At 38.3% G+C, this 19,311-nt stretch overlaps 1 protein-coding gene across 5 annotated transcripts in view; it reads left to right on the top strand.

Moving 5' to 3' along the window:
- LOC5572453 (sodium-coupled monocarboxylate transporter 1) overlaps nt 1-16,600 on the top strand; it is a 37,464-nt gene extending 20,864 nt beyond the window's left edge. Inside the window, exons 1-5 of one of the 5 annotated variants that reach the window (XM_021846765.1) lie at nt 6,777-6,955; nt 14,301-14,785; nt 14,845-14,935; nt 14,996-15,405; nt 15,466-16,600. In XM_021846765.1, coding sequence (XP_021702457.1) covers nt 14,322-14,785; nt 14,845-14,935; nt 14,996-15,405; nt 15,466-16,516 — 2,016 coding nt within the window. In that variant the 5' untranslated portion in view covers nt 6,777-6,955; nt 14,301-14,321 and the 3' untranslated portion in view covers nt 16,517-16,600. Of the gene's footprint in view, nt 1-6,776; nt 6,959-6,996; nt 7,256-14,288; nt 14,786-14,844; nt 14,936-14,995; nt 15,406-15,465 lie in introns of those variants that run through there. The other 4 variants (XM_001660348.2, XM_021846766.1, XM_021846767.1 and 1 more) reach the window with 4 other exon arrangements.
- Nucleotides 16,601-19,311: the final 2,711 nt, after the last annotated feature.

Raw genomic sequence — 19,311 nt, 5'->3', positions numbered from 1 at the left:
TCTCGGTTTAATTGATATTGGAGGAGTGTCCGAAGTGTGGACTAGAGCGCAACGTGGAGGCAGATTGATTTGGTTTGAGTAAGTTACCGATTTAAATCAGCAAAATGTTAGATTAACATAACAAATCGTTACAGCTTTGACCCCAATCCAACACTGAGAACGTCGTTTTGGAGTGTCACCTTAGGGCTAACCACTAACTGGATTGTCATATTTGGAATCAATCAAGCGTGTATTCAACGATTTCTAGCCGTGCCAACGCGAAAAGCTGCCAAAAACTCTCTGAAAATCTACATTATCGGATTGATGGTTATCAACTCTCTAGCATGTTTCATCGGCTTGCTAGTATACGCGAAGTATGAATCATGTGACCCTGTCTCAACGCAACAAGTGAAGAAATTAGACCAAATTGTCCCATTCTATGTAATGGATGCCGGTGGCAGAATACCTGGATTGCCAGGGCTGTTCATTGCTGGAGTATTCTCAGCCGCATTGTCCACAATGTCTTCCGGCTTGAATACCTTAGCAGGAACGATATATGAGGACTTCATACGACCATGTCGGCCTCACGCTTCGGAACAATCATCCAGCACTGCGATGAAAGTTATTGTCGTTTTCTTAGGATTTATAGTAATCGTTCTGGTGTTTGTGGTGGAAAAGTTAGGATCGATCATTCAAATGGCCATCTCTTGCACGGGAGTCATATCAGGATCGATACTGGGAATGTTCACTATGGGTATGGTTTCAACCAGAGCTAACACGAAAGGAGTGGTTTCCGGGGTGGTGGCCTCCATCAGCTGCATGATTACACTCTGGATATCAGCCCTAGGAAAGTTGAATTATCAATTCTTGCCGTTTAGAAGTGATGGCTGCGAAGAGGATATTTTCACACCATCAGCTATGAATCGAACGACCAGCCTTGTTCCACCAACATCAGAAGAAGAACTTCCTTTCATATTCAGAATCAGTTTTATGTACTACGCACTTATTGGAGTATTGATATTTACGGCTGTGGCTTACCCTATCAGTTTGTTGACAGGAGGCGGGAAGGTAATCGACCAACGGTTACTAACTCCGTTCGCTAGAAGCAAAAGCGAGTCAAAAATCAGTGTCCAATTGTGTGTGAAAAATGGTGCGGAACAGCTGTTAAATGGCGAGACGAAAGATAAACCATGATGACAAACGACAGTAATGTAAATGTAATAAAATGAATTATTTATCTAAGAAATGACGATTTTGATACTCTGTGTTTAGGTGATAATGATGAAATATAAGGTACACCATAAGTAATTCTATCCGAAATATTAAGAACAACCGGAAATGGGTTGTATACATTCTTAACTATCTTAAGGCCTAAACAAGCGTTTAGGGCTTTGCAAAAAATGAATCATTTCGTATACAAACTTTCGATCATCAATGTTGATTTGAATAACCCTTTGCATATACTTTTGGCAAAACAAGCTAACCCATTGAAATTGATGAAAAATGTTGACTCTAGTGCATGTTTTGGAAATGTTGCGGTGGTAAAAGTCCACCTAATAAGTGACCCCTAATTTACGGTGTGATGTTGCTTCATGCTTATCGTACCTAGGAATTAATGGTTAAGGGGGTCTATATAAAACTTAACCGCAAACGGAACCTGTTGAGTACCAGAGCGTCCTGCACAGTATTATGCCCTTCCTACGCTACCCGGAGCAATGGTGTGTTTCTCCGAGATATTCGGCTGCTCAATCCTGTGCCAAAAACAGGGTGATTATAAAGATGTTGTAATGTAATTTTGATTGAGGTTTCGCATTATGCATTTTACATAATGTATTATGTGCTTTTGGAGACTTTTAATAGATACCGATCTGTTTTCTTTGTTGCTGGTCTCTTTCGTACTGAGGATGCAAAAAGTTTATTCCTGCCTAGCTTGGAAAGTGCCCACGAATAGGATAGCTCAGATCATTCTTTAGCATAAAAAACAGAAACGATCGAGCTTTGTAGACCCATGCAAATAATACAGTCCATGTGGCGTTTATTCAAGAACCTTACTTTCGTAAGACGAACTTCTATCTTAGTGACCTTGTGCACCCAGCCTTGTTCCTAAGCAGCTGACAGTCCTGAGGCATATAACCAGGGGGGTAAACGCAACGAGATAGGCCTACCGTTCATGTTTTGTGGGTGTGTTAGTGTGGCTCGCAACGCTGCTAGACATTCCGTTGTTTGAGTGTTGAAAAGCATCAGCGTTTACTGCTTGGCTTGGCCCGCGTTTTCGACCTGTGTTGTTTGGGCCGGCCCGCATGAGAGATGATTGTTTGGCGAGCTTTGTTCGTAACTGACAGTCGTACATCCACCCTGCATATAACCCCTATGTTGTGGGGCATACGGTACATTTGTCATGGGGCGTAATATCCGTTCGTTGTGGGGCATATTATACTGATGCTGGGGCATATTGTCCAGGCTCTTTTTGAAGTGGGAGATTTAGATGATTGTAAAACGTTTTTTACTTTTTTGTCAATTATGAAGATGTTGAGGCAAAGCTTGCATTCTTCAAACAATTTGTAAGATAATGAGCCAATTGATGTGGTTTTCCCTTTAGAGATAATGCTTTTGACACAGACATAGCCATATGTTCTTAAAGGGGGGGGGGGCATATTATACCGGGTTATCCTACGTCTATTGTTCGGCACATGATTTCAAGCGAGGCCTTCCGCTGGTTGTGGGCAGTGATTCTAATGCTCATCACATAATAAAGCTCTTCACTCTCAAACTGTTTGCTTCAAATCATCAAACAATATCATCGAAAAAGGCTACTGTAACCTCAATTACCGAACTAGATAAAGTTCGTAAATGGAATCAGTTGGTAAAACAAGGAAGTACATTTCTGTAACGAAGTGTTGCCTTTTGGAGTCTACTTGCGGAAAAATAAGATTGTACCCCGTTTGGCATAAAGTCGTTTGGCATAAGGTCGTTTGGCATAAAGCCGTTTTGCATGAAGTCATTTGGCATAATGTTCGTTTGGCATAATGGCCGTTTAGCATAATGATTGATTTAAAATAAATATCGGCATTTTTTAAGCTTCTACCGAGATCAACACCACTGAGCCCATAGCAAAAACATTTGGCGTGATGTTCGTTCAAAGATTTTCCAAGATAAGAACTTCAAAAATTGTTGTGAAATTAGATAGCATTACTAAATAAAACTCGTGAAGGGTTACTACATCTCAGAATATAGAGTATCTTTGAGCTTGTTGCGATATACATATTTGAAATCAGTAAATTGGCTAAGAAAGTTCGCAGTTATTCATCAAGGGAACGTTCATAGAATATTTTGCTGCAGATTAAGCTCTGTCCCAGTTTGAACGTAACACTCGATGAAAATTACTTGATAAAATAATGTTTTTTTTGCAAAATATCAGGAGATCTATCAATGCGACTTAATGCAAAAATAGCATATATACGAGAGCAGATTATTTTTCGTTTAAAATATTTAAGGCTTTGACGCATAAAAATCTTTTCACAGGATAGGCAACATCCATTTATTACGTAACGCCAAAATTAGAAATTTTTGACCCCCTCCCCCAACGCTCCGTTACGCTTTTTGTACGAAAAATTTGAAATTTTTGTATGAACCGTAACACTTGCGCCTACACCCCCTAGAGCGCAACGTAATTTGTGGATGCGGCCATAGATCAAATGAACAACACATATTTAAAAGAAAATATATGTATCAAAACTTTTGAACGGTTCAATATAAATTCTAATTTTGGAAGTGTACACCAAAAACTATCGAAAGAAGGGAAAATTTGTGGTTGAAATAATATTTTTTCCAGCATATCTCGGAAGGAGATCACGCGGTTGCCCAAAAAAAAAAGTCTATGTTGAATATTGGCAGGTGCTAAAGAAATTATCAATTATCTCCCGATCCAGGGGCCCCCCGAGAAGTGAAAGAAAATGAAACAAAATTCACTGAATTAATTTTTACATCTATGGTTTTAAATATAAAATGCAAATCCGTTACGATTTACAATGACATGAGAATCATTGTACTTGCCACACGATATGCAGTATTGGACAAAACATTTGCGACTTTTTCGATTTCCCATACAAAATGACCAACTTTGGTAAGCTAGATCTCAGTTATTTAAGGACCGATTCAAATGAATTTCATACAAAACCTAAATTTTAATATTTATTTTTGAGTATTTCTTCCAATCACGAGTTTAATTGTAATGACAATATAACGAAAGAAATTTTTTTTTGACGATTTCCTATAATTTACATAACTTAACACATTGAAGGAATAAAAAATATGGAATTAAATTCAATCTTATCATTACTATGTTCGACTTTTCAAGTATTTTATACAGTTGATTTAGTTGATGCAACATTCACGAAGTGGGTTTAGTCTTATAAGAGTAATACTATAGTTTTTTTTATTGTTCCAGATATTTTGATTTCAAAATACTAAACTTTCCTATGCTTAGCGTTTCCCTCTCGATTTGCACCGAGGACACCCGTCAAGAGATCTGACCCGGCCCGCCGGAGCCCAACTCTGGCACTGCATACAAACGTACATAGATCACTGGTAAATTTAGAAATAAAAAAACCTCCCAATATGTATTTGTTAATGTTTTTTGAAAATATAATCATTAAGAAATATCATGAAATAATGATTCTTTTGCAAATTTTTGGTTGTGATCTTCCTAAATACCATCGCACTATGGACCAGATATCGCAATTTGATGAGACAAAATTAATGTCTTAAAGTTTTTCTTACAATTAGAACCATCTATCCCTCGATTCCAAACGGTAATTGGTTCCGCATACAGTGAAATCGCGTAGATGGAGACCCGTAGCTTATGGAATTTAGCGTAATTGTTTCCAACATATCGTGATACCATATGTTTTCTACAAAGTTGTTCAAGCTGAGAAAACAAAATTACGACCTCAACTTACCTATTGTTTAGGGGGCCAGATAGCGCGGTAAACGCGCAGCTATTCAGCGTGACCATGCTGAGGGTCGTGGGTTCGAATCCTGCTGGTCGAGGATCTTTTCGTAAAGGAAATTTCCTCGATTCCAAGGGCATAGAGTACCTTCGTACCTGCCACACGATATACACATGCAAAAATGGTCAATCGGCAAAGAAAGCTCTCAGTTAATAATTGTGGAAGTGCTCATAAGAACTCCAATCTGAGAAGCAGGCTTTGTCCCAGTTGGGACGTAACGCCAGAAAAAAGAAAAAGAACCTATTGTTTGGTTTTTATTTATATCGTTTACTTTTTATTTGCATGGAAATCGATCAGTTCGATCAGCGGCATTAACACATGGAATAAGTTAACAATTATTTCAAGTCAAATAAATTCAAAACCTGAGATAGATGGTACAACCCAATGTTTCTTAAAATTTACTAAGTTTGTTTTCGTTAAGAATGAATATTACCAGTTATGATTTTTATTGATTTATCCGTCGGACATAGGGAAGAGAACATGCTACATTTGAGCCTAAATTTTAATTCATTAGATTAGAACAATGTTTGTTTACTCACCTACACACCTTTAGTTGTTACCGCTTCATCTTACAAGCATAAATTAGGAAGTGTACCAGATGCTCATCTTGTTTCTAACTCATTCAAGTGCCATCTTCTCCAGCATCTTTGATATACCTGAATGGCGCGCAAAATTTCCCAAGATAAAAAAAAACAAAAGCAGTGGCGTCGAGACGCTAAGACAAGATACTACTATTATTGCCATCGTCTTTTTATAACTCTTACTAAAGCATAAATCTGTCACAGCAAAGCATCAGAAATCCACTAATGCCCATGTCCTCCACCTTGGCTTACAACAAAAACATCCAAGTCGGTAGGTGGAGGAGGCTTGTGATGCTGGATTGATAAGGAAAAATGCCAAGATCATACGCTAGAGCAATGGTTCCCAACCGGTGGTTTGCGGACCCCTAGGATTCCGCGAGGTCTTCATAGTAGGCCGATTTTTTCGTTAGTTACACATCAAATTAAATAAGTTTAATAAAAATTGAAAAAAATCTTTTTCAAGTTTTGTAAAAAATATTATATGAGAATATGAATTAAATACGCTATTACTGATAGAATACTTGCACTATCATTCGGTCAAGAAAAGACTACAAGCTTCATTATGCAACACTGACTTTGTATGATGTTTTAAGTGTAGATTTGAAAGTGAAACTTGCATTGTTGTTGGAGGTTCCTGACATATTGTCGATATATCTCTGTCAGATTTTTTTCAACTGCCAACGAGAGCTGAGGTGAGATACTCGAAAAATTTATTGGAAGTTTTTGGCAAACTATTGAAATCATTGAAGACATTCCAAAATATTACACTTTAATCGTTGGAGGAATCCTCTAAAATCTATCAGGAGGATAGTCGATGATATATCTGACTGATATCTGAAGACGGATATCTAAGCTGGTTTTTGAAGAAGTTCTCGATGGAATTTTCAACCAATTCTGGAGGATTGCAAATATGACTTGACACACCCAAGGATGTCTGCTGTTTCAAACTAAACTAAACTTTGATTTAGAGAACATCAATTTTGATGGGTCCGCGGGATGTCTGTGGAACATTGAAGGAGGTCGCAGCTTCAAAAAGGTTGAGAACCTCTGCACTAGTGGCTAGACGATCAAGACGCAATCTCCATGCTATGGGTACTCTTACTTTGAGTTGATTTTAGGTTCTTGCGTATGATGACAATGATGATGATGACGACGACGACGAAAACTACAGTGTCGGTTCAAGTGCTATTACTACTTACCGCCGCAATTGCCAGGATAGGCCAGTCTGGCTGTAGACCGCGGGCCAGATCGACGTGTTTTCTCCGAGCAAAGGTGCGGTGGGATCCAGTTGGAAAGTTCGTGTTACACTCGGATGATAACAGATAAAACCGGAAGAATCGCGTTCGTTTGAAGCCGTTGAGGGACGGATTGTGATTGATTTACTGCAAGGTTCGTATATCGTTCGTTGGAAAACTTGGAATAACGGTAGTGCCCACCAGTGAAATAAGGTCGCGTGGAGATGCACTGGGACACTATGCAGGACACGTTTCCTAGGAAAAATGCTGTTTCATGATCTGACGTCAATTGACAGTGGGAATATCTAGGGTTATAAATTCTTTTGACATGTTTGAATAAATGTCGGCTTGAAAAAACGGATTTAAACAGCTGAGTTAAAAATGGGTTGTGGTTATCTTAAGCCGGAATTTGTCTAGACATAATATAGCACACAACCGTTACCAGGTGAAGGTAAGTAACAATTAAAAATAACTGCAAATATCCGTAGCGGTAAATGCGCAGCATTTCAACAAGGCCATGCTGATGGTCGTGGGTTCGAATCCCATCTGTTAAGAATCTTTTCGTAATGAACATTTTCCCGACTTCCCAGGATATATAGTATCTTCGTGCTTGCTACACGATATACACAACTTAAAATTGTTAAATGGGTATTCGAATTTTTCAATATTGTCAAATTGTGTTTCTACATGGTATCTTAAGGTGTTCTAAGTGTTCATTAAAAGACGGATGATATAATGACAGTTCGCTTTTTACCATAAATTTGAGTTGTTTCGGTTTATCGTGCACGGATTGTTTACAAATTGCAACGGAGGCCTTGGAGCGTGGATGAACGCTAGGTTGTGTGAAAGATGATGGGTGAACTTTTTAGCCTAATTTGCAATGGACCAATGCATGAGTTTACTATTTGACGTTTTAGCGGTGCCGTGTTATTTATGTGACCATGGAAACCAGTGAATTCTGCACCGCGCAAACGACAAATTGGTGAACTCCTGTATTGGTCCATGGACGTCTGGTTTCCATTTTTTTTTTTATCAATTTTGAATATCGTTCTGAATATGTTTCGAGGCTCAGCAGCTATGAATAATTTGGTTTTGGAGTCAATTTTGGATGAATAATCTGAAAATTTCATAAATTCAACAGCCCTTAAAACCTCAATTGTAAAAAACCTGAACCTTGTAAAATATAAGACATTTACCATGTGATAAATCATATAAATTGTATGGAACTATTAGTGTCTGTTAAACCTGTTCAAGACATTTTTTAAATTTTCTATAATTACTCATTGGCGTTTGATTTTTTTTTTTTTTGGGCTTTACACATTCTGGATATTTGTACGTCACGCGTTTTGCAAATAGATTAAAATGAAGTATGAAATGGCGATCAAATGTGGGGTAATGTTGCAAATTTTCTACGAATAAAAATTGCAACTTTTATTAGTAAGCCGATTGTGGAGCTTCGATTGAGATGCGTCATTCACTATTCTGGAAAAGCATCACCTACACATTTCAGCTTTGTGTTGGATTTGGGATAGTGGTAAGTCACGTCTAAGCAATTGTATTGTATTTTGAATTGGAATTCCGAGCAGCGAAAAGCGTGTTTGAGTAATAGTTGATCAGTATCTGAACGTTCATAAAATATGTCACGCTTAAAGTGGGAATTGGAAGGGTTCAGGAAAACATTACAATCGGTTTAAGAATATGTAGCTAAGATAACGAGGGCTAGAAGTTGTCAAATGTTAGGTGTAATTTATACATGATTCCCAAAAAAGGGAAAGGTTGACAAAAATAATTCCCAAAATTTTGTTATTTCAGCGTAACAAAATGAATAATCCTCCATTTCTTCACGGGCTTAGTCTCATAAACAAAGTAAATAATAATAACTCTTTTCTCTCTCAGCAAAAAGGGATTCTCCGTCCCGAATATGAATCAGAACGGTAAATGCATGTAATACACAGTTAACCAGACATTCGGAGTTCGGTAAAATAAATTACAGGAACACTTCGGTGATGTAGAAATTTACTGACGATTCGGTGTTTTATAGCCCGATTACCGATATCTGTAAATTAAAAGACGAAAGGTCTGCGAATTTTCACGAAATTAACGAACACGGTGAAATATTTTACTGATTAATCAGTAAATCAGCCATATTACCGAAATCCGTAAAGCTATTAGCTGAATTTCGGTAAACCATGTCCTTCATTACCGAGATCGGTAACATTGACTGTGAGAAATGTCAAATCCGCCGTATTATGTTTTCGTTCAGCTCTTGTGCTTCTATTGGATGTGTCTAAGTGGTTTTGTGGCGATTTTTGTTAATTCATGAAGAGAATATATGCCAAATAGAAAAAAGCAACGCTAGAAGGTAAGATTTTTTGATGAAAAATTATCCGGTGTTTTATATTTACGAGGCAAAACATATTTTCTTTTTCAGATGGTTAGTAGTTAGGTATGACTACTTTCAAATTGAACGCTGTTCCAGCACATGATTACGTGTAAGGTAAACGATTCAAGAGCTCGATTCCTACCCCATGAATATCTGCAATCATAAAATCATGTCTTGCTCAGCAGAAGGGAACTGTAAATCGTAACCTGGATATCAGCTGAAGCACGGGCGGATGGATAATTTTTGGCCACGGGATCTAGATTTGCCGGATTACTGCGAGCTTCAATAAGAGGAAGATTAGACTGAACAAATGATTTTTCTCAATAAAATATATAAATATGAAATAGAAAATATGATTTTTGTCGTTTCTAATAAAGAGAAATCTGCCTCCGCAATAAAAATACAGTTATTCTGTAAAATAAATTACAAACCACTCAGTGAACGTTACCAATCAGTCGGTTATTTTGACAGTTGCTGCTTCTGTCCTATTTTACAGATGCGTCGGTAATTTTTTCGTTTACCGAATCGATTACCGACGGTTCAGCTGTTGAGATTTCGGTAAATGAATCACCGAAGTCGGTAATTTTTCCTTAGTGTGTATGATATCTAACTGAATCACGTTTTTCTCTCATTCAAATTATCCATTATGAAAACGATTTAGATTGAGTTCCTGGGTACGATGCGTTTCATCATACTGCATCGTTTACGTTACCGTAAACAGTAGTAGTGACTGTACTCATTGCGATTTTGATTCCATGCTACGTTCGAAAGCGGTACTGCGGCAAATGTTAGCTGAGTGCAGAAAAACTAGTACCTTTTGTAAAACATCGAACTAATTGTTCATTTCGATACAATTTTCTATATTATCCATACTAAGCGAAGTACTGCATTCAACATTCTCGTATGCACAGGACCGAGGTTAACTGATTAACGTTTTTTAGTTATTTTTTTATTTTCTCACTTTTATTTTGATATGTAAACATGAATAGCCAAAAATTTAGAACACATGCACTACCCACCATAATTATGGAATCGTGGCAGTATTGCAACACCGTAGTTGAATATTGCAGCACCCCCCAAAAAGTTTAGCATCACTCGTAAACTATAATTTTTATTAGGCAGTATCTCTGAACCCCTACTTTCTACAAAGTTGCGTTCCATAGCAACTTTCACGGGATACGACTGTGATAATTATGTTCTAGGTTCAGTCTTATGCTCAAAAACGGATATTAGGTTTTCATCCGACGTTTCAGACACATTTATTGTGCCTTTCTCAAGGAACTAACTGGGTTTCGTTTTCTCGTCAACATGCCCACAGCATAGGCAGCTTAATAGGGTCCTAAAGCCCTGTCCCAATTTTAGTGCCAAACGCTTAAGTTTAGGCCAAAAACACATGTTTACTCAATTTTCTAATGTTTTCCGTTGGTTTAAGCCCAAAAATCATTTTTTTAGATTTGGTCACATCCTTTGGCTTAAACTCAAATTTTGAGTGTATTTTGTTTTCCGTGTCCCTTACGAAATGTCAGATAGGAACAACCCCAGTGGTCGAACTAAAACCCCTGTGGTGTTTTTGTCGACTAAGCGAACGTCAAACATGATCAAAAGTGTCAAGGTTCATTTATGATCCAAATTATTAAATTAAAGTTTAAACATGTTATAGCCATTATTTGAGCGGGAAAAATTGCTAAAGTAGTTACAATAACATGCTTTTTCGTGTTATTAAATAAAAACAAGATTTCATTAAAAATTTTAGGACCCAATTAACATACAGAATTTTGCCCATTCTGATACTTAACACGGGCGTAGCATCCGAAAAACGATCCGGGTCGCAGAACTTCGATAAAGTTGCCTGTTTGTAGTCACTTTTATTTTTATAAGAAAACTACCTAAAAACGTTCGTGTCTTCAGCAAAGTTGTTCAAAACCTTGAAAGCAATTTGAGGCAGCATTGCTTAGTAAGAAATTTTGTCGCTTCGTGGTGCACGCTGTGTCTAAACCAGCAGATTATGCAAATCGAATGTACCTTGGATTTTTTCCCACTAGATATCAGTATTTGGTCTATAATTTCATAATCGGAAGGTTACAAAATATTCTGTCGGTGAAATTTTTCCCATACATTTTGTATGGGCTGAAATGTGTAGGAAAACGTGATTTTCACTGATTTTCATAGTCTTTATATGAAAAAATAGCTAAAAAGTGGAAAAAATAAAAATTTCACCGATGGAATATTTTAAAACCTTCAGATTATGAATATACAACTCAATTACAGACCTACACACTTAAAAAAAAATACGGATTACGGTGAAATTTCACCGCAATCTCAACAGCTGAAGCTTCGGTGAAAAATCACCGAACTATCTGTAAAATCTTTGAACGAGATCATAAATAAAAATAAGAAAATGGCTTAGACCGGGAATCGAACTCCCGACCTACCGATCAGGAAGTGGGCTTGCTACCACTAAGCCAGCTTACACTGCTTGTTAGTGATGTGCAAAAACTGCAACAAAAGGAAGCTCATGCCTGCCAGAGCGACTGTCACACGATTTCACAGAAGTTCGGTGAAAATAATGCTGCTACCGAACTGTTCGTTAGTATTTCACAGGGTTACAGAAAAATTGTTTGTTTCACGGATTTTTTCCGGTAAAATAGTCAATTTCACGGATTTTGTCGGTAGAATAGTAGATTTCACAGGAAAATCTGTAATTTTGTTTTTTACAGTTCGATTTCGGTGATTTGTTTCACAGGATACTGCGATTTATTTTAAGTGTGTATAGCGGAAAAAAATCCGAGGTACAATCGATTTGCATAATCTGCTGGTTAAGACATAGCGTGTGGTGCTAATATGCATGTAAATTTGGTCATATTCTAGAAGACTCTAGCTCATGATCTCGACCACCTAGAAAGTTCGTGTCTTCAGCAAAGTTGTTCAGAAGCTTGAAAGCAATTTTAAGCAGCACTGTTTGGTTAGCATTTTTTCCGCTAGACACGAACTTCCTAAATAGTCAGGATCATTAGCTAAAAACTACTAGAATATTACCAAATTTACATGCAAATTGACGCCAAAGCTTCTGGAAAACTTTGCTGAAGACACAAACTTTCTAGGTGATCGTAATCATGAGCTAGATTCTGCTCGAATGACCAAATTCACATGCACATTAGCGCCACATATTGACTAAATTGCTAACTAAACTGTGCTGCCTCAAATTATTTTCAAGCTTTTGGACAACTTTGCTGAGGACACGAACCTTCTAGGTGGAAACGATCATGAACTAGAGTCTGTGAAATACGATCAAATCTACATGCACACTAGCGCCACGAAACGGCAAAATTGTGCACTAAAAATTTCACCTTATGAACACCATAAAGCTTCTGCACATTTTTGCAGAAGATCACAACTCTATAAATAGTTAGGAGTTAGGACCTATAAAGTTGTGGTCCTTAGGAGTTATGAGTTACACGGAAACAAATCCGTTGCTAGATTCATAAAATTTTATGTTTCATATCATGACTAAAAGTCATGAAATCGTGACTTTTATCCAAGGATTCGTATGCTCAGTGCGTTACACGAATCCAACTGTCACTTTCTTTACCTTAGTCAACGTGTCTCATTGCAATCGGTGATGTTTTCTAGTAAAATTATGTATAAAAAGTTTTGTTTTTGAAAAAGTTTAAATATTTCGGAACCTTGTCATCATATCGATGACATTCTTGACGAAATTGTGGGCTTCGTAGCCGTGCGGTTAGTGTCACCAGGCATTTAGCCGCATCGTGCTGAGGTGTGTGGGTTCGATTCCCGCTGCAGACCGGAAAACTTTTCGTGAGGAATGTTCTCCGACTGTACCACTGGGCGTTGCATGCTAGTCCGTTGTCTAGTGTGGTGCTTCCTTCAAAGGGCAAAATGCCCACTGGAAGCATTAACGTGTAGGTGTCTTTAAAAAAAAAAAAAAAAAAAAAAAAAATCCCGTGAGTTCCCACATTGTTTCACGACACAATTAATCTGCCGTAGCTGTTGAATGTTATGAAACATGTACTTACTTCATCCTGACTATGCATATCCGGGCAATGTTTGACTTTGAGCGAAGATTATGCTTGACAAGCTCGTCGGCGATTTTACCTGTTCGGAAGTGATGGAGAGGCGACTGTATAAGTAACCGTACTTAGTAGTGTACAAATTCACAATATAAAAGTTTTTGTAATTTGATGCTTAAACACTATAAAAAATCAAAAACGTTTTTGACTACCCTAGCAATTTTGATATCAATTGTTCGATATTTCTTGTTGCAAAATGACATGATGACAAGAAAACACATGAAAAGGCAAAATTTAACATATATTTGTTTAGTAGCATTAAATTTGAGTACCTCAATTAATTTAATACATATTTGGCACTAAATATTGAAAAAAAATACATGAACCGTATTATTATTAGATAAAGTTCAATATCTTCATGAAAATAGTGAATAATTTTGGAAATCTGTATGAAATTAGACTTGTAGATATGCCATTGGGAACTTTCTGCATGAAATATGATGAAAGCTAAGTCAAAACAACATCAGAGACCATTTCAAGACATACATATCAATATGTGATACGTCACTGTGTCCAAAAATAAAATACATTTGAAGCACATCTGAAAACAGTGCAAACCACGTTTAGTTAGAAATCACTCCGGATTGATGTGGACCACTTTAAGTAAAAACCAAAGGAGATAAGTAAAGCTCTCATTAGCAACCAATTTCATAAAAATAAAAGAAAAATTGGATTTTTGACAGGCAAAACAAAACATCTAGAGGTAACACTGGGCGCTGGAGAGTTAATAATACTCCTTTGTACGGTAGCGATAGTATTCTTCACGCGCAAGTAAATTTAATGTGACACATCCAATCAAATCTAAAGAGCAGACTGCAAAGAAAACGTGCCTCTGAGAATCACGGATTATTTGTAATATAAAGGGGGTGTGTTCTTTAACTGCTTTAGCAGAAATGATACTACTTCCTAGATCATAAATTACATTCACGTTATATTCATATTTTTACGAAGTATCTTTAAACGAAGATATCATATATTGTTTCTACTACAACAATATATTTACTAATCTTTAGAACTATGTTTCAAGATTGCACCAGACAATAGCCATGGAGGAAGACGCCCATATGATGGAAGAGTTTGATGAAGATCCCCTGCCCACCGTTGGGACACATTTGTCGACGGATCGGATTCCTAGCACCACCAGCCTGCCTCCAACAAGCGCGATCATCACCAGCCTTATGACGGAAGCAGCGAAGATCCTCAGTTCTACGCTACCCTCCACTAGTACAACGCATTCTACCTCTACCGAAAACTCGGCGACGCACTCATTCTCTAGCATAGCAGACACTACGTCTCCGTACCCATCTGTGTCCGTTGAGGTTGCAGACAGTGAAGAGTTGCTCTTCTCCGTGGTCGACTACGTAATATTTATTTCGATGTTACTACTTTCGGCACTCATTGGAGTTTACTTTGGGTTTTTGTCCAAGGTGAAGCAGGACAACACCAAGGAATACCTGCTTGGTGGAAAAACCATGAACAAATTTCCCGTGTCAGCTTCGCTTATCGCTACGTAAGATTCACTGGATTCTAATGAAGTAATAAAATTAATAATAAATCTCATTTCTGCAGACACGTTTCTGGAATAACTCTATTAGGAGTGCCCTCGGAACTCTACGGTCATGGGACCCAGTATTGGTTATGCATCATTGCTGCATTTTCGGTAATATTCTGTTCAAAGGTAAAATACTAACTCAATGTAACTCAACCACTCCCATTCTAGGTCAACATATTGATGGAGAAAATCTACCTGCCAGTCTTTTACGACCTTCAGGTGACTTCAGTATTCACATATCTGGAAACACGATTCGATCGGACAGTTCGGTCAGCAGCTAGCTTCGTCTACGCATTGGCTTGCATGATTTACATTCCAATTGTGGTATACGTTCCAGCTCTAGCTTTTAGTCAAGTAACTGGCATAAATCTCCACCTGATCACACCCGTGATATGCATCATTTGTATATTCTATACGACTGTTGGTGGATTGCGAGCCGTCGTTTGGACCGACACGTTGCAATTTATTCTCATGATTGGAGCAACACTGGCAATTATATTCCTGGGTATTGCCAGCGTAGGAGGATTCGTTGATGTCTGGGAAGCAGCAGAACGAGGTGGTCGATTGGTCTTTTTCAAGTAAATTGTTCAATAAATTCTCACTTGCTGCCAATATTCAATGCCTTCACTTCATTTCAGCATGAATCCCGACCCGTTCGTACGAACATCTTTCTGGACGGTTACGTTCGGCCTGTCAACCATGTGGATCGCCAATCTGGGAGTCAGCCAAGGCTGTGTTCAACGATTTCTTGCAGTCCCTGATTTGAAAGTTGCCAAAAAATCTTTGATTATTTTCACCGCTGGGCTGATCTTTATCAAAAGCTGCTCTTGCTTCACGGGGCTTCTAATGTACGCCAAGTACGAATCGTGCGATCCTTATACCATCAGGAAAATCAACAAATTGGATCAAATCCTACCATACTATGTGATGGACGTCGGAGGTAAAATTCCTGGCCTTCCTGGACTGTTCGTTTCCGGAATCTTCTCAGCCGCCTTATCAACCATGTCGTCCAGCTTGAATACTCTGGCAGGTACTATCTACGAAGACTTCATCCGACACCGATATCCCAATTCAAGTGAGAAAACTGCAAGCAACGTGATGAAAGTGCTGGTTGTGATACTCGGAGTTATCGTCATTGCGTTGGTATTCGTTGCAGAAAAGATGGGTCAAGTAATGCACATGGCCATTTCGCTATCAGGGGTTACATCCGGTACACTACTGGGAATGTTCTCTTCTGGAATGCTAACCACAAAAATAAACACCAAAGGCGTCATCGCAGGATCCATCGTATCAATGATCTCCATTAGTACAATCTTGATCGGTGCCCAAATGAACCCCAAGCATCCCTTCATGCCGTTCCGCACCGATGGATGCGATGCTAGTTTGCTTCAAAATGTAACTCTGGTAACACCCCCGCCAAGTACTGTTCAGGATGACATTCCTCAGATCTTCAAGCTCAGTTTCATGTACTACGCGTTGCTTGGAGTAATCATCTACTTTGTGGTGGCTTACGTAGTGAGCCTCATGACCGGTGGAGGAGAGATTAACGATCAGCGGTTGTTGGCTCCTTTCCTTCGGAATCAGAAGCAATATGAGAAGGAACAGGCTTTGAGGAGGCACAATATTCAATACACGGAAATTGATCTGGCACTGAAAGAGCTGCAAAAGGCTTCCGATTTGAAAAAATGATGTGGATAAGCGTTAGCTTTAATTAATATTAGTTAATTATTTCGTTAATAAATAGCAGCAAAAATAAAATCAATTTAAATATTATAGGACGTAAATTTTCGGAGGGAGGCAATAACAATCGGACTTCTCGAGAAAGTAAAACAAACTCGTTCGTTCTAGTTGGAAGTCTAAACACTAATGACAGTTTTATTCATCTCTCTCATCATACACGGTAAAACAAAGTAAGTCAATTGATAATGATACACGGAAACTCAAACAGTACCAATTTATGGTTAACAGGCAACAGTATTTTCTTACCTTTTTATCTTTGTATGACCGCTTCAACCGTTTTTTTTTTACTGTTTGACAACTCGAAGATTTATTTTCATGTCTTTGACTGTTTCTGACCGTTTTTGTCTGGTTATGACTGTTTTTGATTGGTTTTGAAATTTTGAAAAGCTTTATTATGGTAAATTTCAGCACATCAAGCAAGTTCTACAATCATAGTTTTGGATACTTTCTAACTATTCTGACCGGTTTTAAGGGCATATCTCCTTGAGTACCGAAATGGCCTCTAACATGGCACCTTACTTGCCCCTTCACTTTCTGCTCCTTCCTCCCACGCTTCTCACAGACAGTGTTTTCGAGCACAAAAAATGATTATTTGAAGTAACTAACCTTATTGTAGAGGGGTGGCTTCTTAACTGAAAGCATTCCATAATGTGTTTTTCACAAATTACCAGTTTTCGAATGCAAACACATAGTTATTGCTGTGATTTGTGATATAAAATACCACGCACTAGCGAATCACTTCTTCTTCACGCACCGAGATATTGTTTGCTGGCTTCTCGGTGCCCGTTTTTAAACTCACTTTTAATGGTATTTCGACTCACCGTAGCAATTCAAAAATCTGATGCGATACTGAAAACACCACATTTTCCTCGCGCCGTGCTCCTGGAAGCAATCAATCACTAAAATACACCGATTTGTGCTCTAAAACAACATCGGAACGCCAATTCACTGAGCCAGCATTGTTTATGAATCGGATGCGCAGCTCTCACTGATTGGAAGTGATGTCAGTTTTTATGTTTGGAATTGAAATTGTTTGGATATTCATACACTTGCTACAACCACGTATTTTACAGTTACAAGTGTTGCAACACATTTTTATGCATGAGAAAAACAATGTACAACGCAATTTAACAGCAAAAATGAATATTAGATATTATACAGTACAATTGACTGTAAATTCGAATGCAACTTTCTCCGTCCGTGAGAAGCGAAAGAAGAGAGGAGAAAACCAAGGCGAGTCCAATTCTCTAAGATGTTATCATTTGGCGAGAGTGGCTACGAGGCCATCTTTAACTTGCTGGCCGTTTTGTTTGCAAACATTACTGCCTGGCCCGGATGATGCTGCAACTGAAACTAACTGTGCTGCCATCAGTGGGGATGAAATTGTCAAAATGAAAGAAAGGAGTAGAGCACACAAGGAGCAGGGGCGACCAGATTAGAATAATTCTAAACAACACTGTTTCTCCAACCAATCAGGAGTCAATCTCTCGACTACCTGTCTCAGATGTTTGTAAACAAAACGGCCAGCTACCCGATTTCTCCACAAAGTGAGCATAATGGGACACCTTAGAGAATTGGACTCGCCTTGGAGAAAACTGCCAAAAAAGTAGACAACACACGCATGGTGTGAAAAATACTTATACTTTTGGTCAAAAAACAGGTTTTCACTACCATATGAAATAAATTATGGTTTTCAGTTTTTATGAAGTTGTTGATGAATTCATAACGACAATAATACCTTTGTATGAAACGTGTGCAAGTAATACCGCTTGCATAGTTTTGTGGGTCGAGGTATACATGGAACATGATGATTTAGTTTTGGCCGACGCACATAACATTGTGCTCCACCTTGTTGGGTGGCTCGAGAGGGTACTTTAGCGGGTGGCTCGAATGGGTGGCAACATTATGTTAACGTACTCAATGAACTTTCACCTTCTGTTTTGACTGATTTTGGCTGCTTTCAACCGATATTGTCTATTTAACTGTCGCCCATGATATCGCCTCTCGGAAGATCGAGTATTTCGTTGAAGCCCATACAGAAAGTTCTTTTCTTTACATCGTAGTATCGTTACATGTGCTAGTATCCATCGTATTAAGCATTGATCAGTGAGAACTACAATTTTCCAAGTATTGCAGTGAATGATGCTGATACAAACCAATGCCAAACAATTCTTTCTCAAAACGCTTTAGCTTAGCATTGTACAATAAGATTCTGGTAAATCTTGAACTCTTTTTCGAAATAATGCAAAGAAAATGCGTCTTGCCGTATTCTCAATCCGTCGTATCATTTTCATTTCTGTCGCAATTAGATTCCAGATTCGTCTCACAACGTACGGCTCATTGTGATAAAATGAGTGGTCAAAATACAACATCTTCTTCTTCTTTCTGGCATTACGTCCCAACTGGGACAAAGCCTGCTACTCAGCTTCCTATGGGCACTTCCAGTGTTTAACTGAGAGCTTTCTATGCCAATTGTCCATTTTTGCATGAGTACGTCGTGTGGCAGGTGCGAAGATACTCTATGCCCTGAGATGTTGAAAAAAAATTCCAACCCGAAAAGATACTCGACCGGTGAAATTCGAACTCACGACTTTCAGCTTGGTCTTGCTGAATAGCTGCGCGTTCAACGCTACGGCTATCTTGGCCCCCAAAATACAACATATCAACGCTATAATAAAATGTTGTGCTAAAATATATAAATCTACGGGCATATCCCTCCATTCCTTCAGCATGATGGAATATAC

This window comes from Aedes aegypti, chromosome 2, assembly GCF_002204515.2.
Source record: "Aedes aegypti strain LVP_AGWG chromosome 2, AaegL5.0 Primary Assembly, whole genome shotgun sequence".
Classification (NCBI taxonomy): domain Eukaryota; kingdom Metazoa; phylum Arthropoda; class Insecta; order Diptera; family Culicidae; genus Aedes; species Aedes aegypti.
Note: the sequence above shows the minus strand (reverse complement) of the source record. Positions and strands in the feature narration are given on the sequence as shown.